We start from the raw sequence: 23,532 nt of genomic DNA, 5'->3' as shown, positions 1-23,532 counted from the left end.
TGACAAATGCTTGGTCATTCATCTTTTGCATCATGCCCCATTTTCCTGTTCATTAAAATTATTTCAAAACATACTCTGCGCTCTGAGATTTGAATGAAATTCTGCTTAGTCAATTTTAAACATGTCTCTTATGTTAATCTGTAGAATTGCATTGCCAGTGAAACAACCTGTTATAAATCATTATCTACACATGAAAACTATTTTCAATTCCTTGCACTAAAACATTTCCCACTAAGTGGATCAAGTTTTTATTTTGCTGTTTCAGGAGAAAAAGGGAGAAGCAAACTCTTGACCTGTGGAGAAAGGAGAACCCTGATTTCACAGTTCACAGCAAGTGATGCTGCTCAGAGTTCCTCCTTTTATTGCAAAATAATCCTGTGATTAAACACAACTGATTATGTAACAAAGGCACTGCTGAAAATTCATAAGCTAATCACTAGTGTTGATGTACAGCTCCCAAATAGATCAGTTATGTTTAACATGTCTCAGTAATTGCAGCAGATAATAGAAAAGAACAAATAGAAGACAGAAATTTAAGATAATACATCAACTGAAACCAGGCATTTTGAATGGATAGTGGAGCCAGGCATTCAATAATATCTCACTGCAAGGGTCTGCTAAGTAAAGTTACAATTCTGATTGTTGGGGTAGGGGGAAAATGGCTTCACAGCCATTCTTGCACACCTGGAGACACTAACTCACGAGTTTCTGTATGCCAGGATGTCCCCTTCAATTGTTAGGGCAAGATGTACTCTGCAAGTTAAATGCTTGCAAAACTCTTTCAGAAACCTCTATGTGTCTCACAAGAAAAGGCATGGAAGGCTTGAATCTGTTTAATACTGAACCAGAGCTCAGAGGAACCTGAGAATGAATCCTGAGTGCTGCTTGGAGAGGGTCAGCCTGAATCAGACACCGGCAAAGAAGCCTCGCTCTCAGCAGTACAGGCTGGTACAGGATTTAAGAGTAATAAAACAAATAATTATTCGACTTCTTTGGATTTAAAAGATGCTTTCTTTTGCATTCTGGAGGATGAGCAGAGCCAGATCATCTTAGCATTCAGGTGGGGAAATGTGACAGCAGGAAGAAAGGTGCAGTGATTCCTGCAGAACATCAGTGGTGGGACACTCTGCAGATGGTCACAGCAATTTACAGGGATTTTCAGTGAGCTGCTCCACTCTGGTGTCCTTCTCTTAATGCTAACCCTATTATGCTTTGTCTTAATTGCAGCACTGAATATTTGCTTTTGAAAAAAATCATAAAGCAATTGACTTGCCAGTCATCCCTGTGATTAATTTCGGGAAAATGCGTAATGTTCATAAAAAATGAGGCTTTTGAGTGCTGTTGTGGCTTCATAGCCTCAACTGGAGGAAATGATGAACAACTTCCTAAAAGATAAATTATGTTTAATGCGTCGCAGTAATTGCAGCAGCTGTAGGGAAAAAAAAAAGAATAGAAGAAACGTGAAATAATGTATCAACTGCAGCCAGGCATAACTTACTGCTGAACCAAAAAACCAAGGACCCTTGCTGAATAAACTAAGATAATGGCAGATAGCAAGGAACAAAGCAAGGCCAGCTCAGGAAAGGCCATCAAGGAACAAAGCAAGAACAAAAAAGGGCATCAAATCAGGAATGGGTAATTTTGTCAGGGGGAGATCACAACCACTGACTCACCACCCACCAACCCAAAAAACTCACTGTCTCAAAAGAAGAGAGAGACTGAGCAGGAGGACTAATTAACAAAAGAAGTGAGAGCATCATTTAATCAACAGAAGATAAAAGACTAGTTAATAAGAGAACTCTGTGAGTTGTAGCCAGTGAACATGAATGCCTTTGTTTGTGTAGAAATAGTGACAAGTTTTGATAGTTGAGGAACAAGGGGGAGATCCTGCATCCAGCTAGCAAAGCCCCTGACTGAACAAAGTACACTGATTTTCTTAACAGATTAGAGCCTGTTAACAACAAAGGAAAAAAACCCAAAACACACACACAAAAAAAATGAGCAAAGACAGCAGAAGAGGAAGCATCCTGACCTAGTGATGTTGAGAAAACACCAAAAGGCCGTGAGAAACAACTTGGAACTCTCCTGAAGCAGTGCATAACAGAGACAAATCACACTGTGTGTCACTTTGCTCTCTTGTCACCCACATCCAACAGCCTCAGCCGTCCCCTGCAGCCTCTGGCAGCCAAGGCACAGCCCCAGGCGAGTGGTGGCATGGTTTGCCACCCAGGCTGGGGTGGAAAGTCTCACTGGGAGGTGGAAAAAATACTCTTTCTCCTGTGGAGGGGGCCCTCACCCACTTGCTTTTTGCACGGAGGGATGAGGAGGTGTCCTGGGGTGACTTTTTGATCCTTGTATCCCCGGTTATCTGTTGTGTTTATGCTGTATGTTAAGCTCTGCACCTTTAAGAGTAAGTAACCTCTGGTAAATAACAGCTGTGTTAATTAACCAACACAGCCTTGCCCCTGATGAGTAAGAGCTATAGCCAATAAGGATGAGGGAGATAAAAGAGGGGGTGAGCTGGTGGGGGAGGATGATCGTGGAGGAGCAACCTTGAGGAGCAACCTTGAGGAGCAACCTTGAGGAGCAACCTTGAGGAGCAACCTTGAGGAGCAACCTTGAGGAGCAACCTTGAGGAGCAACCTTGAGGAGCATGAAGCAGGGACTCATGAAGCAGGATCCTGGAGACAGAGAATCACTGCTGTAAGATTAGTTCTGAGAGTGGAGGGGGAGAAGAAGATGTGCAGAATGTGTTTTGAAAACAGTGTTCACTCCTCTGCATTCCTGCTCCTGGGCTGTGCTCCTCTGAGGCACAGACAGCAGCAGCACAGAGACCTGCTTTGCTCTTAGTTAGTTTTAGCTAGCTGAGGCAGAGGAGCTCTCAGGACTGGGTTTTTTTGTTTGTTTGTTTGTTTGTTTCTTTTGGTGGTTTTTTTTTTTTTTTTTTTTTTTTTTTTTTGTTTTTCTTTTTTTTTTTTTTTTCCCTTGGGACTGTTTAAACCTGCTCTGCACTGAAAAACCCAGAGGAGCACTGAGAGTTCACACCTGTGGCTCACTGGGGCCTGGATCTCTGAAGGGAGTGGGACTGATAAGAGAATTGTCTCATAGAAGAGAGTGTCCACAAGGGATCTCTGGACTCCAGGCAACTCTTTTAATATGCTGTTTATTGCATAGGGTCATGGGTAACAAAGAGCCAAGCTTAAAGCTGCTAGTCACAGCTAAAAATGTGCCTGAGAGACACTTAAGTTCTGGTCACAATACATTATATCTTTTTCTGACCTGAATATGCTAATTTACAACATCCAACCAGCAAAAGACACAGATCCTATAGAATCTATACACAGCCTATTAGAAGCACTGCATTACCATACTGTGTTACATTTTAAACCCTAAAAGCTGCTTTCTAGACCCCTTTTTTTTCTTCTCTGCCAAATTGTCAGGGTCTCCCTAACCCTTGGACTCCTTAGCTTGCAGAAGCATCCCTTCTGTTTGCCAAGGACATTGTTCAATCCACAGGGATCTTCCCTTCAGCCCACTCAACCATTGTCTTTCCAGTTGTTCAGTAACTGACTGGCTTGAAGTCTTACACATCAAAACCAGCTCTCATTTCTATGCCACTTACAGGTTTCATATTCTCAGATTCTTTTGCCAAGCTGTCATATTTGTAAGATTTCCCTGCTTCATCTTCCCCAACAAGACTGAGCAAGCTGAGCTACCTATGCCAAGGACTTTCTGAATTTACCATCTCATTTCAGAGCAACAAAAGCATTTATTGTTTCACATTGTTCATTCTTTGTGCTTGTGGGCACTTTGTTTGTTAAATAAATAGCTTTTTTCCACTTTTCTCTGAGGAAGTTCTTTTCCCAGACCAGTTGGGAGGAGGGGCTGTTGGGTTTGTTTTCCCAGAGGGATCCCATTCAGGGGTTTCCTCCCAAATTTGGCCTAAACCAGGACAGGAGGGTGAAAGGGTGCCCTGGATGGCACAGGACCAGCAGCTAACACCAGTGGGAGTGGGGCACAGCAGCTTGAACCAGCAGGTTCTGCCCCAGGTGTGACAAACTGGCTCACTGAGATGCCTTTTTGGCAGGGAGGAAAGACAAGTTGTTGCTCAATTATTTCCAAGTACTTCTGATATTTGTCCCTGACATCCTGTAATACAGTACAGCCAAGGAAGGAGGAGCTCAGCTGTGTTGTGAGGAGTTTCATTTCTGCTGTTCACTAAACACACAGGGAAATGAAAGGAAAAACCCAACACTTTGCATTATTATTTCCAGAGCTGTCACCTTAACAGTATGAATTTCACATTTGCCTGACAGAGCCCCTCCAAGGACTTCCATACAGAGAGTTTTGTCAAGAATTGTGATTTGAGGTGACAGCTGTAACAGATTCAGTATTGCCTTTAATAAATACATTTGCTGCATTAGTGCTAAATATCCTAAGGTTACAGTGATTGATTAATTAATAATTCACACTTCACTAAAAGTTCAGCAATAATTAGACTTAGCTTCACCTGGGTATCATCTGCTGAACAGCAGTACAGAGGTGTGGCTGCTCTGAGAGGTTTCAGTGAGAAGACTGAGAGATTTTTACAAGGACAGGTAGTAATAGGACAAGGGGGAATGGTATTAAATTGAAAGAAAGTTGGTTTAGATTAGATATTAGGAAGAAATTCTTCCCTTTGAGGATGGAGCAGCCCTGGCACAGGGTGCCCAGAGCAGCTGTGGCTGCCCCTGCATCCCTGGCAGTGCCCAAGGCCAGGCTGGACACTGGGGCTGGAGCTGCCTGGGACAGTGGGAGGTGTCCCTACTGTGAAAAAGTGAGATGATTAATTCATGTTCTTATGATAAACTGGAAAATTATAAAGCTGTATAAATTTATATCAGGTAAAAGTCTATGTTTCAGGAGGTTTCTGCAGCAGATGGTGAAACTGAGCACCCTGAAAATCAGGCGTCTCCATTCAGAAGGGAACAAAAGACTTTGCAGCTTTCTCAAGTATTGGGAGGGGACCTGTTGAGATGAGCCGGATCAGCAACTCACACCTCGGGAGCCACTTTCACAGACCATCAAGCAATATCACCTTTATCTCGAACATTCATCAACTATAAGGATCCATAGAAACTGAACATTAACACATTGACTTGGGAAGTGAGCTCTTTTCAATCCGACCGGAGACGAATTTGGGTTTGAATAACTAACCAAGAAACAAAGGGAAGTATGGGGAAATATTGCCAGAGGCAGAATAAAGAGTATAAAAACCGAGCCTCGAACATGGCAAATTTGTGAACCCAGCTAGAGACACCGGCTGCCAGGTCCTGTGTCTCTGGGGTCACCCTTGGCTCAACTTTTCCCGGGAGAACTTCTGTCAAGTAAGTTTTGCTGTTTGTGGGGTTCGTATTGTTTTGTTTTTATTGTTTGAAATTGTTATAATTTGATTCTAAATTTTGTAATTTGGATGTTAATAAACCAAACTATTGAATTTGGCAATAAATTTGTCCTGGCGTTTATAACACTACCATGGCAGAGAGGTGGAACAAGATCATCTTTATGTCCTTCCAACCCATTCCAGGATTCTCTGGCTCTCTGAACTTCTGGCTGTGAGGTTCCCCCTTCACTGTAGACACAATTCATGTGTTAAAATATCCGTGCCCTTAATTGAGCCAGGTGCAAGTTAAGCTAGTGGTGCCCACTTGTGGCAGCTCTGTCTTTTAAAACAGCCCGGTCATTTCCACAGAAGCCGAGTATTTTTCCTGTAAGAATTAGTTTCGTTTCTGCTGTTTCTTATCATAATGGGAAGGTGGAGCCTGTAAATAAAAAAGCATCTGAAGAAGTTTCAGAAAGTCACTGCTTCTCCTTTCCACAGGACACTTACAAGGGTAAGTTTCCCCTTTCCTTCTTCTAAAAAGAGTAATGCAGATTTTTACTGTTGTCTTTATTCTTTTTAATGTGACAAGGCTGCATAAAGTGTCTAAAGTAAGTGTGATTAGACAGGGTTGCCAGGAGCAGGATTTTTGCTTTCTGGGGTGGAAAAAAAGAAGAAAAGATGTTAGTATTATTTCCTCTTTAAAAGGAGACAACTGAGAGATGGCATTTAGGGTTTTTTTAAAGCCATTATTCAGCAAGATGGTCTAGCCAGCACTATTTATGAGTAGGATCATAAGCTTTGCATTGCTTCATTTTCTTTATGAGAAGACAGCTGGAGTTAATAAACACACACAACATGGAATCTGAGGTTTACCCAAATATCCTGAAGCCACAGGATGTGTCAGCCAGAAGTCCACGTTCTCCTGTGGCTGGACAGAGAGTGAATAAATCCCAGAGTTGTGTGGGTTCAGCAGTGCAGCTCTGCACCTTGGGTTTGAGAGGGGCTTTTTTAGAAGGGGCTTTTCATCTCCTACAGATCTTCTTTTCTCTTCTTTTCTCTTCTTTTCTCTTCTTTTCTCTTCTTTTCTCTTCTTTTCTCTTCTTTTCTCTTCTTTTCTCTTCTTTTCTCTTCTTTTCTCTTCTTTTCTCTTCTTTTCTCTTCTTTTCTCTTCTTTTCTCTTCTCTTCTTTTCTTTTCTCTTCTCTTCTTCCTTAACTCACTCTCTCTGGAAGTCCCCTTCCCTGGATAATGTCCTGCCAAAAGCCCCTAATTCCCTCAGTCACCCAAAGCAAACAAAACTTCTGCATAAAGAAATGCGGAACAAGGAAATAAAAAGCTTCCTAGTCCTCCCTTCTCTAACATCATGTGAAGCAAAGTCTGCTCTTGGCAGAGGGTTTTAAGCTATAGAGGAGGGGACCAAGATACAGAGCTCCAAAAACAGGTGTCAGACTTGCCTCTGGCGAGTATTTTTTCCACAAAAGAGGTGAGATGGCCACTTAGCAGACTCTGGCTTGGAGCCAGCCCACAGCCCTACACCTCTGAGCCCAGGAAGTTTAAGATTCACACTCCCTCCAATCCTGCCCTGATACCCATTGAGCTTCTCCAAACACCTTTCAGCAAAATATTTCATTGAGGAGGACCAGCTTTTAGCGATAACTGCTGTAACTTTTTTTTTCTTTCTCACCAAAAAACGAAAAGTGGGGGTTTTTGGCTTTTTTTTTTTATTATTATTATTATTTTTTTTTTTATTAATACAAAAAAAATAAAGGCATAAGAGCAGTAGTGTGAAATACAAAGTTGTGTTTCGTGTCAGGGAAATAAAAAGAATCCGTGTAATTGTAGTTGTAGAACACGGCCATGGGACAGTTACAAAGATGAGTTCTAATAAACAACCGAGGAAAGCATGGAAGAAGGTTTTTTTGAACAAACTTTGCAATTACCTGTTATAAATCTCAAGCTATTCTGTAATAAGTGTCTTTGAATTATAACTTTAGGAGCTTGTTTTGTATTAAAGAACTTTAGTAAAATTCTTAAATAATAAATAAATTTTGTATTAAAGAATTTTGTATTAAAGAATTTTAAACTGTAGTTTTAGAATGTAAAAAGGATTTCTCACAGACTGGTTAAAAAAAAAAAAAATCCTGGATACGGAAGAAAAGATTTCAGCTCGCTGATTTATGGTTCCTGAAAAAGGAAAACTGAACATCACTATCAAAGACTGATAGATCTGGAAAATTGAAACTGGACCTCACATCTGGAAGCTGGACCCCACCACCTGGGATACAAATCCTGGATGTACATCCTGGAATATTGAAATTTAAAATAGACCACAATAGGTATCGAATAATGACGTTAAAACTAGAAATGGAAACTGCTGAGAAAGCTTATGAATATGTATGAATATAGCCAATAAAATCCCAGCAAGTCCAGCAATGGGTGTGCAGTCGGAAGGGAAAATCCTTCCACTGTACCCAGCGCTGCCTTTGCTCACACTTTACCGTGCTAATTAATTAATTATTAAATTGAATTGCTGCTTGATCTATTGGCTGTGTCAAGCATCTCATTTCTAACAGTAGGGAGAAGTGTTTCAAGTCTGTCCTCTGCAGACCGATTTTAGTGTTTTGTAAAGGAAATAAAAGTGATGTTTGATTGTCTTTGCTCTGATCACTGTTGCGAGGTGGAGTCACTCACTCTGTGTTTGGTTTCAGAGGCTGCACCCCAGAGTGGCTGGACCAGCAGTGATCAGTGTTCAGTCAAGCACAACCTGTGTGGAATCCCACTAAATCAGCAGGCCATGGATAAAAAGACAGCAGCATTCAAACAACCTTCTGAAAAGACCAAAAACACCCCAAAGAAAGATGGGTTTTTATTTTCTGTAGTAAAACCATTTCCAGAAGCTGCTACAGTGCCTCTCCCACCAGATCCAGAAGAAGCTGATGTGGCATCAGAGAACACATTTGTGAAAGGACCCAACTGCAAACAGAAGGACTTGGAGGAAAAGTTTTTCACAGAGGAGGACAAAGTAAGGCAAGGAGAGGGCGCAGATCCTCCCCACTCTTACTGTTGTTTCACACTGTGGCCCAAAATTAATTCTTTTGTCTCTTTGGTCAATCTGCACTTGTTAGGTTTAAGGAGAACTTTTGGGATGAGGCCTAGCAGCTATTTGTGTGAGTAGAAAGAGAGGTATCTGCAATTAACATGCAGACATTAATAATGCAGGTCTAAAAAAAGAGATGGCTACAGCTTAGAAGCCAATTTAATGAGTGACATGTGTCTATTTCAATCCTAGCAACAAATATTGCACAGAAATCATAAAAACTCTGGGTTTTTGTTTTTTTTTTCTTGAGGCTCTTCAACCCTCCACAAAAATGCACAGAAAGTTTAATAATAACCTGCTTGGATATTTTACACTCAACACAGATGGGTTTTAAGTCTGTGACACAGTTATTGAAGTTTGTTGAGACTTTACTAGCTTTTAAACATTGTAGTGAAGAGAGTAGGCAGCGGTTACAAAAAGGATTTAAAATGCTTGTTTCCAGTAATGTGTTCTCATCTTGAACCAAAAAATCTGCTTTGTTTGAGTGCATCTGATCCACAAACATATTTTTGGAGGTATTTTTCTTGGATAAAAGTGATGGAGAGAAACTTCAGTTTTTCTTTTCAAAAAATCAGGTTTGAGTGTGCCTGGCCCAATATGTCTGAAACATATTGGTGTTCTCAAAATTGCATCTCTAAATGCAGCAGTCAGACTGGAACATGGAGAGAAGAACAGGGAGAAGAGACCAAGCTGATTTTTATATACTTTAGCTGAGCATATTTAACAGCAGATGGGCCAGTTTTGCCAAAGACTGGAAATTATTTGTTTTGTTTTCATGTAAATTAAGAGCCTGTGTTAATATCTGGACCTGACTCAAACCCAGAAAATGACAATAATCAGTCAGTTAAAACAACCCACTCATATTCATGCCTTATGTGAGCCTAAAATGAGGCAAAGAAGGAAGAGCCATGATGATCTAAAACATTTCAGCCACCTGTTAAAAGCATTAAAGCAGAACTCTGTTGGTGTCTGTGCACAAACTAAATTTTCAAACTCTGAAACAAAGATCTAATAAGATATTTTTTACCAAATCCTTTGATTTCTGGGATCTTCATTTGCATACAAATGCTTCAGTACATCTGTGGATGAGTGGATGAAAATGGCAGCTCTTTAAAAAAAAGTTATTTTAAAAAAATAACAAAGCATAGTTAGTAATGTGTTCTTTACCTTCTCGGGATGGCTTCCAAAATTTGGTATTTGTACTAAGGATGGTCTGTGAGCCAACGTCAGCTGTTCCTTTCATATTTACAGACGCCTGTTTGTTACATGGAAATGCAAGGATGCATGAAGGATATGAAGCAGAGCTTGATGACAGTAAATTACTTTTACTAAAGAACAATGAATAGAAAATGTGTCTTTATTTTTCTTTTTAATTATGGGAAATTCATTGTAAATTTAACTCCAGCAGGCTGCAGAACACACCTTGTACAACCAATATGAGGAGAAGATCCGACCCTGCATTGATCTTGTTGACAGCCTGAGAGCTCTTGGAATAGAAAAGGATCTTTCCTTGCCTGCAATTGCAGTGATTGGAGACCAGAGCTCTGGGAAAAGTTCTGTCCTCGAAGCCCTGTCTGGTGTTGCTCTCCCCAGGGGCAATGGTAAGAATTCACTTTCTGAAGTTTTCAATTTGATGAGGTAGTAGGAACTTTTTTCTTTTTTTTTCTTTTTTTCCTTTTTCTTTTTTCTTTTTTTCCCTTTTTTTCTTTTTTCCTTTTTTCTTTTTCCTTTTTCCTTTTTCCTTTTTTCTTTTTCCTTTTTCCTTTTTCCTTTTTCCTTTTTTCTTTTTTCTTTTTCCTTTTTCCTTTTTTCTTTTTTCTTTTTTCTTTTTCCTTTTTTCTTTTTTCTTTTTTTTCTTTTCTTTTTTCTTTTTTTTCTTTTTTTTTCTTTTTTTTTCTTTTTTTTCTTTTTTTTTCTCTTTTTTTTCTTTTTTTTTTCTTTTTTTTGGTTTAGAACTGGATAACTCCATTCCTGAGAAATGGAGGTGCAAGAGAGGCACCACAGGGTAAATCCAAGGCACGTGTTCCACGTGGACCAGGAGTAAGAAACACAGTGTAATTGCCCCAGCTGAGTCTCTGCATTTCCCAGAAAGCAGCGGTGCAGCAGATTTAATTAAATTAATTTCACGTGGAAAACCACTTGTAAAATTTTCTTTTGGAGTTGTTTTGGGTTTTTAAAATAACATTTTCTTACAGATACCTTTATTATTATTATTATTATGCATAAGAAGTGTACAGAGATCTTTACTTAAAGCATTATTTAAGTCAGAGATGATTGCTGGAAGACCTCACAGCTCAAGAAGCTCCACTTTCTAGCTCTGTTCAGTGTATTTTTACACATATGAATTCTGCAAATTCCACGTGAGTTTACAATATAATCTAGTCAGGCTGGAGCTATGGAAAGGTTTTTCATAGGATTTAGTTGCAGCCCTGAAACAGATCATCCAGAGAGGAGCACAACTCCATCTGTGGAGGTCTGCAGGGCCAGACAGGTCTGGGAGGAGCCATGGTTGGCCTCATCTGGCACTGGGACAACCCTGCTCTGAGCAGGAACCTGGACAAGCCCCTCTGGCAGTGTCCCTTGGAACATTTCCACATTTTTGTGTGAAACATCAGACAACCCTGTGTACACCAGACACCTCAATGCTGTGTTTCATGCACAACCTTTGGAACTGCTGCAGGTATTGTCACTCGGTGTCCCTTGGAGCTCAAGCTCAAGAGGTTGCCTGAAGGCCAGGCGTGGCAAGGGAAGATCTCCTACCAAAATGTGATCCAGAACCTCCAGAGCGCCTCTGATGTGGACGGAGCCATCAGGCTGGGTGAGTGGATTTGGCTGGCTCCATCTCCTCTGAATCCTCCCCTCAGACTGCTGGAGCAGCATCCATGGTGATTGTGGGGTACCACCAAGAGCTGGGTTCAGAGCAGAGAAAACTGGGTCAGCAAAACTCCCTTCTCTCAAGGGAGCTGTTCCAGTGCTTCAGGGGTGAGGATGATCCATGGTGATGATCCCAGAATGGCCTGGACTGGAAGGGACCTTAAAGGACTTCTAGTTCCAACACCTTGTGCAGGGATGCCACCCATTAGATCCGTAATCCTTTTATCCTGATCCATGATAAAGGCTCAGGCTGTGTCCTTACCTGGCTGGTGTCTTCCTGGCTTGGGGAGGTTGTCTGTCAAACTGAAAACGTGGAACCTGAATGGTTCCTGTCACCAGTTCAAAACAGCTTGAGGTGTCTCTGACTGGAAATCTTATTATTTTGGAGAAAATTGCAAGAAGGCAGAGTGGAGGACAGAGAGCTTCTGCCAGGTGCTCTGACCATGGGCTCAGTCACTGCCCTTCACATGTCTCAGCTTGACTATTATGGCATTTCATGCTGGGTAAGAAATCAGTGTTCTTACCCACAGGGCACTAAGCACTTGCCCTAAGTGTGAAAGCTGGGTTGTCCTTACTTCCTTGACAATCACAGCTCTGCAAATTGTTATTCTTTCTATTTTTATAAATTAACTTTTCAATACATTGTTTGGATATTCTCAAAACTGGCCAGGCAGTTGGAATGAATTAATTAATGTAATTAAACAGCTGAAAATCTCTTACGAGAATAACTGTGGGACTTTCTTGCTACTCTGTGTTCACGGTTCAAGCATTATTGCCTTGTAGTATTGGGACAATTTACTCCCAATCTCCCTATCAAAATGTGAAGAATATAGGACAACACCTATTTTTCTTTCATGGCATCCAAGGATTAATTAATGCTTACAAAGTCTCTTGCTGTTGAGGAAGCATTTCCACAGCTGACCAGTATTTTATCTGATCCCTGTTCATTGTGGTTTATTTACATGTAGCTTGTCTGCATACACAAGAGTCCATAAATATATGCTCTGTAAAACATTACAGCTCACATTCCAATAGGACTTCACATCAACTTGTTCTGCATGATAATTTCCTTTCTTGCATTTTTGCATAAATGGATTTGAGTGGCTGGATCTGAAAGAAGACAAGCCTGAAAGAATCTTAGGTGGTAGTTGGTACTTTTCAAAGTCTTTGTGTTCATCTTTGGTTTGATGCATCATTTGAAGCTTGCATTCATTGCCTTGCTCTTCCCACAGCCCAGGACATCGTGGCTGGTCCTAGAGGTGCCATTAGTGGGGAGTTAATTTCCCTGGAAATTCGGTCCCCTGATGTCCCAGACCTGACACTGATTGATCTCCCTGGAATTGCCAGGGTGGCCGTGGGGGACCAGCCAAAAGACATCGGGGACCAGGTAAAAATCAATCTGTGCCCAGGGTCTCCTCCCTCGAGGGCTCCCAGCAGACCTTTTGTGAAGTAAACAGAATAAATGGACAGTATCTCTGCTCCTCCTCTGGCTGCTTTCAGAAGAAATGAAAAATGAAACTCTGGTTGGATAAGGCCTGCAGTGAGGGTGATGTGCAGGAGCTGGGTGTGCTGTTTCTCCTAAAATACCTTTAAATGGGAACTTGGAGTAAGAGGAGCCCAAACTAAACTAGATACACCAAACAGAAATGAGACAAGATCAGATTGTCTGGGCTTTATTTTCTGAGAGGAGAGTAATTTATTCCACAGTTGGATAGCAATCTTTCTATTGTACTGAGAAGAAAGCAGCAGATGTGATAAAATCCAAACATTTCCATTGTCCCCAGCTGTCTGCATGCTCCAGAGATGGAGTCTACAGCACTGCAGCCTGTCAGAACCTGGGATGGGTGGGAAGTAGAAAAGAGAAGCATCTTTACCAAAATCTGGGGGGGGGAATAATTAATTTACTGTGGAATAAACACAATAAAGCTCTGTAAAGCTTCTGCAAAACACAAATTATGAGGAACTCGTTTAGTTTGGCATTGAAACATAGAAAAATGCCAACTAGATGTCATGTGCATCTTCAGTTTTGGCTTTTTCCTACAAATATTCCACTGGAAAATAAGCCAAAGACATTTGTGCTCCTTTCAGAGATACAAATTTGAGATTTATCAGCATAATTGTGCTTGCTTTCTTTCCATAAGTCTGTTCTTACACATCAGAACCTGATTTTCTTACATGTGATTAGATGTCAAATACCTTTAATATTTCCATAATGAAAGATTGTATATGCCCAAGAGGTTAAACTCCACATAGCTGTCAAGACAGGCTTAATAATATTATTCTGGTCTCATTCGTGCCAGATGTTTGGATTAATCCTGACATAAGGAAAGAGGCTGCATTCTTCTGCTGACCCCTTTCCATGCCATCCTCTAGCATGTAACTCTATCCTCAGCGTATGTGGCATTTAATGTCATCAGGCAGTGGCTCACATTGCTAGAAATTGTCACATCCTACAAGCAAGTGTCTGATTTCACTGAACCTCCTCACTGCTGTGTTGAATTGCAGATCAAAAAGCTGCTTAGAAGAATGATTGGCTGCAAAGAGACAGTGAATTTGGTAGTGGTGCCATGTAACGTGGATATTGCAACAACAGAAGCATTGAAAATGGCTCAAGAGGTGGACCCCACTGGAGAAAGGACAATAGGTGAGATAATTTTTAAGCTATGAGCTGAAAAAGAGGCCAAATTTCCCCCCCCCACCATCATGAGGTCTGATGTTCTGTGTTCTGCAATAGATCTGTAAAATTAGCAATTAGAAGAAGAGGGGAAAAAAAAAAGAAAACAGCCTAAAGAAAATATTTGTGAACCTTTCTAGTCACAGTTCTTGAGTAGCTCCAAGAATCCCTTTGTTTGGTGTCTCGCTGGCACTCCAGTTATGAATAACTGGAAGCTGAAAATCCTCAGTTAATGATAGTTGATCTGAAGTTAATGGTAAAAAAGCTGTGCCTTTTGCCTGTTAAAAAAGGGTTTGCAAAGCAATAGGCATGGTGGGAGGCCAACTGTAGAGTGGGTTTTGCAACCTAGGAGCTGAGAGCTTTCTAGGAGAGAGAATACAAAAAATAAATTGCTTTATAAAACATACAGAGCATTCCTGCTTGGTGGTTAACTTTCTCATTTAATTTCGCAGGAATCCTCACAAAACCTGACCTGGTGGACAGGGGGACTGAAAAGGCTGTCGTGAAAATACTGCAAAACAGGGTGATCCCCCTCAAGAAAGGCTACATGATTGTGAAGTGCCGTGGGCAGCAGGACATCCACGACAAACTGACCTTGGCTGCTGCAATCCAGCAGGAGAGACAGTTCTTTGAGAATCACAAACATTTCAGGTACTCCTCACGCAAAAGTTCCCATCAAAAACATGTTGAAGTCACCTCAAAGCTTCCTGTTGGTTTGCTGGGATTTAACTTAGGGGTTACAAACAGGTATTAGTTATACTCAATATTTCTCATTGCCCATGTAGTGTTGTGTTCCAGTAACCCAGAAGATTTTTACACACCAAATTAACATCTTAAAAATGTTTTTTGTTAGTTTTGTTTTGGGTTGTTTTTTGTTTGGTTGGTTTTTTTTATACAAAATACATGGGAGAAGTGCTATGAACTTCAGAATAGTCCCAAAGAATTCGAGTTAAAGCATCTAAACACTTCAAGTCAGGCACTGAAGCATTTCTGTTCACTGGAAAACGTGGAGGAACATGAGAAAGAAAGGCTGTGGTGAGGGCTCAGGCTGCCCAGATGACTCAGCAGCAAATCAATCGTAATACAGAGAATGGCAGCTGACAAGGGTTTTGAATCAGAGAACTTCACACATGAAGAAATAATAGAACAGCACATTCCTCTGCTGTTAGAATCTGCATTTTTCAGATTTTTCTCTGTTTTCCTTTGCTCAGTCAGTAGTTGTCAAACAACTCTTGAATAAATGTGCCCAGAGTGTCCTGGGCTGTCGCCACATCTGCACCAGCATGGCCCAGAGACCCTTTCTTTACTCAAATTGTTAAACAGAATTAGTGAAAACAGAGTAGAGCATCAGTGCTGCCTCCTTGCCCTGCACAGCCTGGCTGTCCAAACCCACCTTTTCCTTTTTCTTACACAGGGCTCTTTTGGAAGAAGGAAAGGCCACTATCCCCCATCTGGCAGAGAAGCTCACAAATGAACTTGTGCAACACATTATTGTAAGTAACAGAGGTCCCATACTGAGCTGTTTGTACCTAAAAATAAATTCAACTCTTTAGCCTTGGACTGCAGTTGGATTTCATCTTTATGTGCTTAAGAATCCTTCAACTCCGTGATCTCAGAACAAACTGAACTGAGAGGCAGAGGTAAAGAGCCCCATGCTCTGTCCCCAGATTTGCCTTTTAACTGCAGGTCAACAATAAGCAAATTATTTCATCTATTTGTGACTCATAATTCCTGCCTTTTCAATGGCAGCTGTGATATTTCTTTTTATGAGTGTTGATCACCTGGGTGACAAGTTGTTGCTGTCAGCTTACTGAAACAGTGATTTCTATACAACTGAAAATGTCTTCAAAACATCCAGCTGTTCTATTATATTAATATAGTAACATAAGGATATTGGGGGTTTTTATTTGGTATAAACCTATCTGCACCTAATATGTCTTATTCCAGTAAGAGAAGATGGAAAAATACAGGGAACATCTAAATTCAGTCTCAGAGGGAAAAAAAACTTATTTATATAAATGTACAGAAAATAAGCAGCTAGACAGCCGTGTTCCATCAGGTATTTATCAGGAATTGAGCAGTCACCTCTTCCCTGGCACAGCCTGTGAGGACATTGTTTTTGGCTCACTGTGGGTGGGATCTTGCAGCTATTCAGTGAGGTCCAGCCTGATCCCTCAGGGAGATCCCGACTCCTGCATTCCCTCAATAAAGGCCCTATTTGCTCCTCCATGGTATCCCCCATCACACACGGGACACTGACAGCAAGCTCTTGGGTTTGTGAAAACAGCAAAGATCCCCTGCAGGTGTAGGTCACTCTTAGAGGGATTTTGTTTTCCTTCCAAAACCAGACAGGTTCAACCCATCTCAATTTTCTTCTTCACTGTTTCCTCCCCAGAAAACAATGCCAGCGCTGGAGAGCCAAATCCGTGACACCCTCCATAAAGCATTACAGGATCTGCACAGGTACAACAGAGGCACTCCCCAAACAGAGTCTGAGAAGCTGTTTTTCCTCGCAGATGTAAGTATCAGTATTGGTCACAGGGCAGAGCAAGGAGGTTACTGTGGGAGAAAAAAGAAACCACCTGAAATTATCAAAATATCGGCATGGGCCACCATGGGAAGTTTGTGATATCCATCATTTCAGTGAGGGTCACATAGACAAACCACATTTGCAAAAATAATGGACCACAGGAGCTCGTGGCCCCTCCTAGCAATTTTTTTTCCTGTGATTATGGGACAAGAAGACTAAACAAATTGGTTGATTGGGTCAAAATCAAGCATCTCAGCAAGGGAAAACTTAAACTCCTACCTTCTCACCACTTTGAAGGGCTCCCATTGTTTCCAGCACTCGTAAGATCAAATGTATTCCTGATATCAAAATGTGGTTTGCAAGTCTATCTAAGTGCCTCATCTCAGGGAATGCCTCCCTGAGTAAGCCTCCAGTAGGCATTAGAGGTGTTTCTGGAAGCTCATCAGACTTCATGCAACTCTGGCCTATTAGAATTTAGTGAATGTTTTTAAGTCTGCAGGGGGAAAACCAAGAGAGTGTCAAGTTTGTTCTCCTCCAGTTGTGACAGTTTGGGGTGGGAGGGGTGGGGAATCAAAAAACAAAACAAACCAGGAACTAAGAGCATAAAATATGTAAGAAAGGGATGTTTTTTATGAACTCTGTCCCTGCTTTAACATCAAACAACTGCAGATTTACTTAACATCCCCAAATCAGTCTGAAGAGATGAAACCTCACTAAATGGCCTGCTTGTTGTTCGATTCACTGCAGCTGATCAAGTTCTTTAACCAAGACATCTCTCGGAGCACGCGGGGAGAGGAGCAGCTGCTGGGAGACGAGGTCAGGCTGTTCACCAGGATCCGCAAGGAATTCCGCTCGTGGGGCGTGATTCTCCTGGAGTGTGCTGCCAGGGGTAAGCACAGCACCCATCCTGCCAGCTCACCTCAGAGCCCTTCCCCTTGCTTTTAAACCTAGGCACAGCATCTCCAGTAAATATTTTTCAAGAAAATTAAGAGCAGGAAGTCAGGAGCATCCATCTGTGGCGGTGTCTTGGGGATACAGACGCAGTTTGTGTTAAATGCTGTCATTACAGGGAGGTCAGTGCTTGTCTCTCTGTCTCAGTTTGGAAAGACAGGTGTCTGTCAGGGAAAGCTGCAGCTCCCCTTGGAACGGAGAATGTAAAACCCCCCTCCCTCCAAATTATTATAATTTTGAAATTAGGGGCTTTCAGGCAAAAATATGGGAATAGGAATAACAGTTCTTTACTAGGAATATTAAAAATACAAATGTAGTAGTACAAAAAAACCCCAAACAAAAGTCCTAGAAAACCCTGACAGAGTCAGAGATACAACCTGACACCCTGTTGGGCAGGGTGTTGGAAGCAGTTCAGATAAATCCTCCTAGAGTAACAGATGATGTTCTGTGGAGTAGAGATGATCCTGTAGGAAAGGGTTCAGTGATGGTGAGATGGGTCCGGTGTTCCTCTGGGAATCCAGTGGAAACAGGCTGCCTTGGTGTTTCTGACTCTAATTTTTTATCTGGGTAGGGAATGCTGGGCTCTTCCCTCTGGGTGGAGCATCTCCCATGGATGATGTAATGTGTCAGTCACTGGTGAGCCTCAATGGCCCATGAACAGAAGATATCCCCTGGAGGGTGGACAGTGGAAGAGATAAGAAACACTGCCCCACCTGGTTTTAACAGCTGGCCATTATCAGAAGGCATCTGCCCCTTTTCCCCCCCTGAGTTACAAGAGATAAAGAAAAACATCTCCCCAACTGCTTTAAACAGATGAAATAGAATAAACTTTTTTTTTTTGGTTACATAACCCAAGACACTCTCTTCTCCCAGCACAGCAATAAAATCAAGACACTGGCACAAGATTTGCTGGTGATTTTCTGAACCATTCTTCTAAATAACAGCAACACCATTGAATAATAATAAATAACAACAATCTAGATATATATTTTTTTTATTATTCTTAATGTTTTTATTATTGCTGTTCATATTTTACAGTCTGGGTTGGGTTTGTTCCACTTTTGCTCTGGGCTAAGGTTATACCTCATACCAAAAAAAAATCAGCAAATTTGTATCATATCAACAAAGAAATATTGACTGTGATATCTTAAATAAAAATAACTAGTCAACATCAGATTCCCTGGAAAAAGTGTTTAGTGAGCTTGGGGGTTTGTTCTGTTCAGAGCTTTTTTTAAACTTGGAAGTGACTGGTAATGGCCAGCTACTTCTGTGAGGGTAAAAATGCCAAGAAGGAGCAGGATTTTTGTGACCCATCATAATCTCTGTCAGTCAGGTGCTTGATGCAATGTGCAAGATGGCTTATTCAGGTATTAGCTCTGCTCTGTGGTAACAAAAAAACATCTCAGTAGTTTTTCCTCTCAAGAACAACTCAAAGAGGAGAAATAGACTTCCCTCTTAAACCTGAAACATGTACATAGAGTGATTTAGTAGCAAAGCAATGTTATTTTACCATTACAGCTAAAACAACTGTCCCAGGCAGAGTGTGGAAATACGAAGACCATTACCGTGGGCGGGAGTTCCCAGGCTTCAGCAACTACAGGACCTTTGAGGACATCATAAAAGAGCAGATCAGGGAGTTGGAGGAGCCAGCGATGGTGATCGTGAACAACGTGATGAGTACGGCCCAGGCCATGGGAGGCTCTTGTGTGGGGGAGGCTGCTGGGCCTGACAAATTCATTTTCCAGGAGAGGCTGGTGCTCTCACTGATGCTCTCAGGATCCTTCAGAGTGTGGAAGTAAATTTGATTCAGCTTGGGGATTGCTCCTTCTCTAGAGCCTTCAATCTATGCACATGGTCTCCAGCATTTTTTAGTACTTTGCCCAGTGGGTCTTGGAAGGGAGTTAGAAAATAACTATATAATAAATAACACAGCAAGGAAATAGCACAGTAGACGTACTGGGGGTACCTGGTGTTAAGTGGCCACAGTCTTTGACCTAGAAATCTAAATTTCTACTTGTTTGTATGTGTCATAAAGGCAGAGTGCAGCAGTACAGCAGCTCAGCTATTTCTAAATGAACATGAAAATGAGTAGTCTCTCCCAAGCCTCATATTAACAGTAGCTTAAAATCCTCACTTACTTACCTGACTTTGTCTCTCTGTTCTTCCCTTAGAGCTGGTTGAAGAGAAATTTATGGAACTCGCTAATAAGAATTTTTCTAATTTTCACAATCTAAACAGAGCTGCCAAGGTGAGGCACTACCTATCCTGAGATTCTCAAAAGACAGAATGGCATTTGTAAACACATCCATGCTTATGGCACCTGTCTCACTGCATTACCCTTATGCAAGTGTGGAATTTCTTGCAGGAAAATAAGAAAGAGACAGAAAATTACAGCATGATTATAATGGCACTAATGAAAGTGCATTTTGCACAATTTTGACAAGATCTAATATATACATCCTTTATGCATTCTGCTCACATTCTTGACCTTTGCAACACAATGCAAAGAAAACCTGGTGTGGCTACCTTGAAGAGTTTGTCATTAATTTCAGATTTAAGTCCTGCAATGATTTGTCAGAGTGCTGAACTGGTTTTCCCTCTCTGAAAGCAAGCCAGGGTTTTAGCCAGAGCAGGAATCTCATCTTTGATGAAAGGGAGCAGGAGCAGACAAACCAAAAATCGTCCAGCCATGGAAAAAATAGAAGATGGCTGTTCACAGTTTGGGCATTAGCATGTTTTGGGGTGGAGTTCAGTGATATGGATGTCCTTGAAGGCCTTTTCTCAGAAAGAGCTTTGATGAAAAGACAAGAAGCAATGCTGGCAGCCAGGAAACAGAGTCCACTCACAGGGTACTGCTGGAAAGGAAACTCAGAGGCAAATGTGAGTGAAATAGGTGCTTTGCCATTTCACTTGCATGATCAAACCTTGCTGAGCTCCCAGGCCAACCAGACAGTGAACAAATTATTTCATCTGACACAAAGGTCTTCAGGCAGGGTCCTGTAACACAGTGAGAGAAATGAAGAGGGAAGAAGTTCTGGCAAACACTTGACATGAGAAAAAGATGGGATTTTTTTTAGGGATGCTAGGAAAGCATTTTAAGGGAATTTGAGCATGACTGAGGGAACTTTGCTGCCCCCACAGACTTTTAGGTGGAAGTATCAAAAAGGCTGCAATAAAAGCACCAGACAGAGAGGGGTTGGACAGGGTTGGTATCAAAAAAGCCAGAAAGTGTCAGATGGCTGCAATAAAAACACCAGACAGAGAGAGGTTGGACAGGGTTGGCTTTGGTTTCACACACCAGGTTTGGACTGATCCCGCTTGTGTGTAAGGAGGGGACAAAACTGCCAAAATTTTCCTGCTCTTTCACAACAGAGACCACAACCCAAAGCTTTACTCCATATTCCCACGTTCTGGGATCAGGCAGTGCTGCACAAGGGCAGGTGAACTCTGTGCCCACCTGGCCATTTCCTGGGGACACTGCTAAGCACTGGCACCTTCCCAAAGGAAGAAGATGTCTCAGAACCTGTCGTTCCTTTCTTTCCTAGGTGAAAATTGAAGACATTAGAGAGAAACAAGCAGCAGAGGCTGAAAGACACGTTCGGGCACAGTTTAAAATGGAGAGCATCGTGTACTGCCAGGATGACCTTTACATTGGTGATCTGAATGCTGTTAAGGCAGAAGGCGTGTCCCTGGGGAGGGATGGGCAGTTTCCTGCTTCAAAGGAGCCCTCTGTTGTCGCAGAGATGCTTTCTCACACCAACGCCTATTTCTCTGTGAGTTCCCAGGCTGTGATAGAGCAGAGACCCCTCAGGCAGATCCTGCTGGAGTCAATACAGCCTTGAATGCCCCTCTAGCACTGTGCAGGGAACAGCCAGGGGGTATCTCTGTGTCTCACTCAGGTACATGCTTCTCCACAAACCACTGGGAGCTTCTGAGCAGTGGGGAGAGTGTCAGGGCAAAGCTGAGCTGTATCAGCTCAGGATATGGTGATTAAAAAGGCCTGAAGGTGCCAGAGTGACAGCTGGCTCCTAAACCACTTTTTAGCCACCTCCCAGCCTGGCTCAGGTCAGCCTCAAGCCCCTCTGCACATTCCTGCAGCCAGCAGAAAGTGGTGTCAGTGCCTTGCAGGCAGGTCCTAGACTGCTACAGCAGGAGGAGCAATAATAAAATGTTACATTAAAATATATCAGCTGCCTGGAGAGATCAGAGTGCATCTGCTGTATTGCAGATAGCACCCTGTAAGTGAAGCCTCTGAAGACAAATGGGGTGTTTTAACAAAGGATCATGTTAAAGAAAGACAGAAAAGAGAACATGCAGTATCAGGATTTGCTTTGTTGTAAAACTCCCTCAGAGATCAACAAGTTCAGTATTAATAATTCAGGAAGGTAGGTGGCAGCTCACTTTGAATTCCAAGAGCAGGCTTTGTTGACAAATTCCTGCAATTAAATGGTCAGGCTGCTCAGGCTGATGAGGAGAAAACCATTTGCTTTCATAGCACAAGAAACAAAGCCAGAAGTGCATAAACACTTCTATCCCACCTTGCTACACACTCTGCTCTATGTCTATATCTGCAGTTAAATTTTTTGTAAAGGTCCTGAGAGCCATTTTCAACAAACCCCCCAAATGCCAGGGCACCATGGGGGTTGATTAAGCAAGGCCAAATACAGTTTGAATGAGGTGGAAGCTCTTAAGTGTCCCTGGCTGCCTGTAAGACCTACAAGTGCCATTTTCAAGCTGTACTACAAAAAGAAAGAACCTCTCAATTGCAGCCAGGCACTTAGGTCTGAGTGCTCACCAGAAGGGCTGGGGCAGCCACTTCCCAGAGCTGGGGGAGGTTTGGAACCTCACGTTCCAAAAAAGCACCAGGTGGGCCCCCAAACCCTGTGGATGTCCATGGGGAAAGGGGCCCATAAGCTCTCCTGGGTCAATCTATTTCAGTTTGCAGCCATAAATCAACCAGGCAGGAGATTATCTCATGGGGATCTCAATAGATGTCATGTAGGCACATTCTGGTCTCACTACTGCTGAGGACATTTCTCCTTAAGGCTAAAGCTGTCTTAAAAGGACAACCACATCAGAAATACCATCTAAATAGCACCATCTAACAAAGGAATTTACCAGCTTTAGGAAAAATCTCTGAGTTCCTGCATCGAAACATATTGTTAGCATTCAGTGAAAGTTGGACACCAGAAACTGCACAAGTTCTGTTTGTCAGGAATGTCCTCTCTGATTTGTCCCAGTGACAGCTGACAGGGCTGAGCAGAGAAAAGCCTCCCTTGGCTTTAGTTTGCTGAGGGAAGAAAAGCAACAGCTGACATCCCCACGACTCCTAATTTTTAGATTTCAGGCACAAAAGATATTGGCTGCAAACATTTTTTAGTTCTTAGCAGTACTCCCTTCTTGAAGAGTAAGTCAGTCCAGCATTTTAAAACCTTGGAACCACTGATTTCACCAGATTACCTAAAGACCCTCCATTCTTCAGTTCTTTTTACCAATTTAGTATTTTGCATTTTTTTCCCCCCATCATGCACAGGGAGCAAGTAAACGCCTCTCCAATCAGATACCTCTGATCATCCTGTCTACTGTCCTTCAAGACTTTGGAGACCACCTGCAGACCTCAATGCTGCAACTTTTACAAGACAAAGAGAAGTTAAACTTTCTCCTTGACGAGGACACTGAAGCTGCTAAAACCAGGAATTACCTCAGCCAAAGAGTTGATCGTCTCACCAAAGCCTGCCAGTACCTGAGAGACTTCAGCTCGTTGTAATTTGGTTTTCATAAGTGTTTTTTCCTCCTCATCTTCTAGCATTACTGAAGAATTTCCTATAATCCCATAAAAATGTAATGTCAGCCTAGACCTTTAATACTAATTTCTAGTATTTAGTTTTCCTTTATTTTCCATAAGCAGTGATGTTCAAACAGCTGCCTTTGCAGAAAGCGCTCCACTGGGGGACTTATGATTAAATGAGCATTATCCCATTTTTGAACATTTTTTATGGATTCTGTGCAACCACTGGAATAATCATTAAAAAGCTAACACTCTGA

The 23,532-nt window shown here is 41.9% G+C and overlaps 1 protein-coding gene and 1 long non-coding RNA gene across 4 annotated transcripts in view; one reads left to right on the top strand and one right to left on the bottom strand.

Moving 5' to 3' along the window:
- The window catches only part of LOC134548397 (uncharacterized), a 16,767-nt gene extending 9,417 nt beyond the window's left edge, over positions 1-7,350 (bottom strand). Inside the window, exon 1 of the long non-coding RNA XR_010079760.1 lies at positions 6,236-7,350. This is a non-coding gene — a long non-coding RNA (uncharacterized LOC134548397). The remainder of the gene's footprint in view (positions 1-6,235) is intronic.
- LOC134548394 (interferon-induced GTP-binding protein Mx-like) lies at positions 5,717-23,532 on the top strand. 3 transcript variants are annotated; one of them, XM_063393160.1, is made up of 14 exons: positions 5,717-5,873; positions 8,070-8,383; positions 9,867-10,059; positions 11,139-11,276; positions 12,565-12,719; positions 13,838-13,976; positions 14,459-14,657; positions 15,421-15,499; positions 16,402-16,524; positions 17,284-17,425; positions 19,006-19,164; positions 19,659-19,735; positions 21,033-21,260; positions 23,021-23,532. In XM_063393160.1, exons 2-14 carry the CDS (start codon positions 8,156-8,158, stop codon positions 23,252-23,254), a joined length of 2,094 nt encoding a protein of 697 aa, XP_063249230.1. In that variant the 5' UTR covers positions 5,717-5,873; positions 8,070-8,155; the 3' UTR covers positions 23,255-23,532. The 3 variants fall into 3 exon arrangements, with proteins under 3 accessions (XP_063249230.1, XP_063249228.1, XP_063249229.1); XM_063393158.1 differs by having other exon boundaries at positions 9,864-10,059; XM_063393159.1 differs by lacking the exon at positions 5,717-5,873 and adding an exon at positions 7,553-7,697 and having other exon boundaries at positions 9,864-10,059.

Source organism: Prinia subflava, chromosome 3 (assembly GCF_021018805.1).
Source record: "Prinia subflava isolate CZ2003 ecotype Zambia chromosome 3, Cam_Psub_1.2, whole genome shotgun sequence".
Lineage (NCBI taxonomy): Eukaryota > Metazoa > Chordata > Aves > Passeriformes > Cisticolidae > Prinia > Prinia subflava.
The sequence above is the reverse complement of the archived record's forward strand: the minus strand, read 5'-3'. Positions and strand labels throughout refer to the sequence as shown.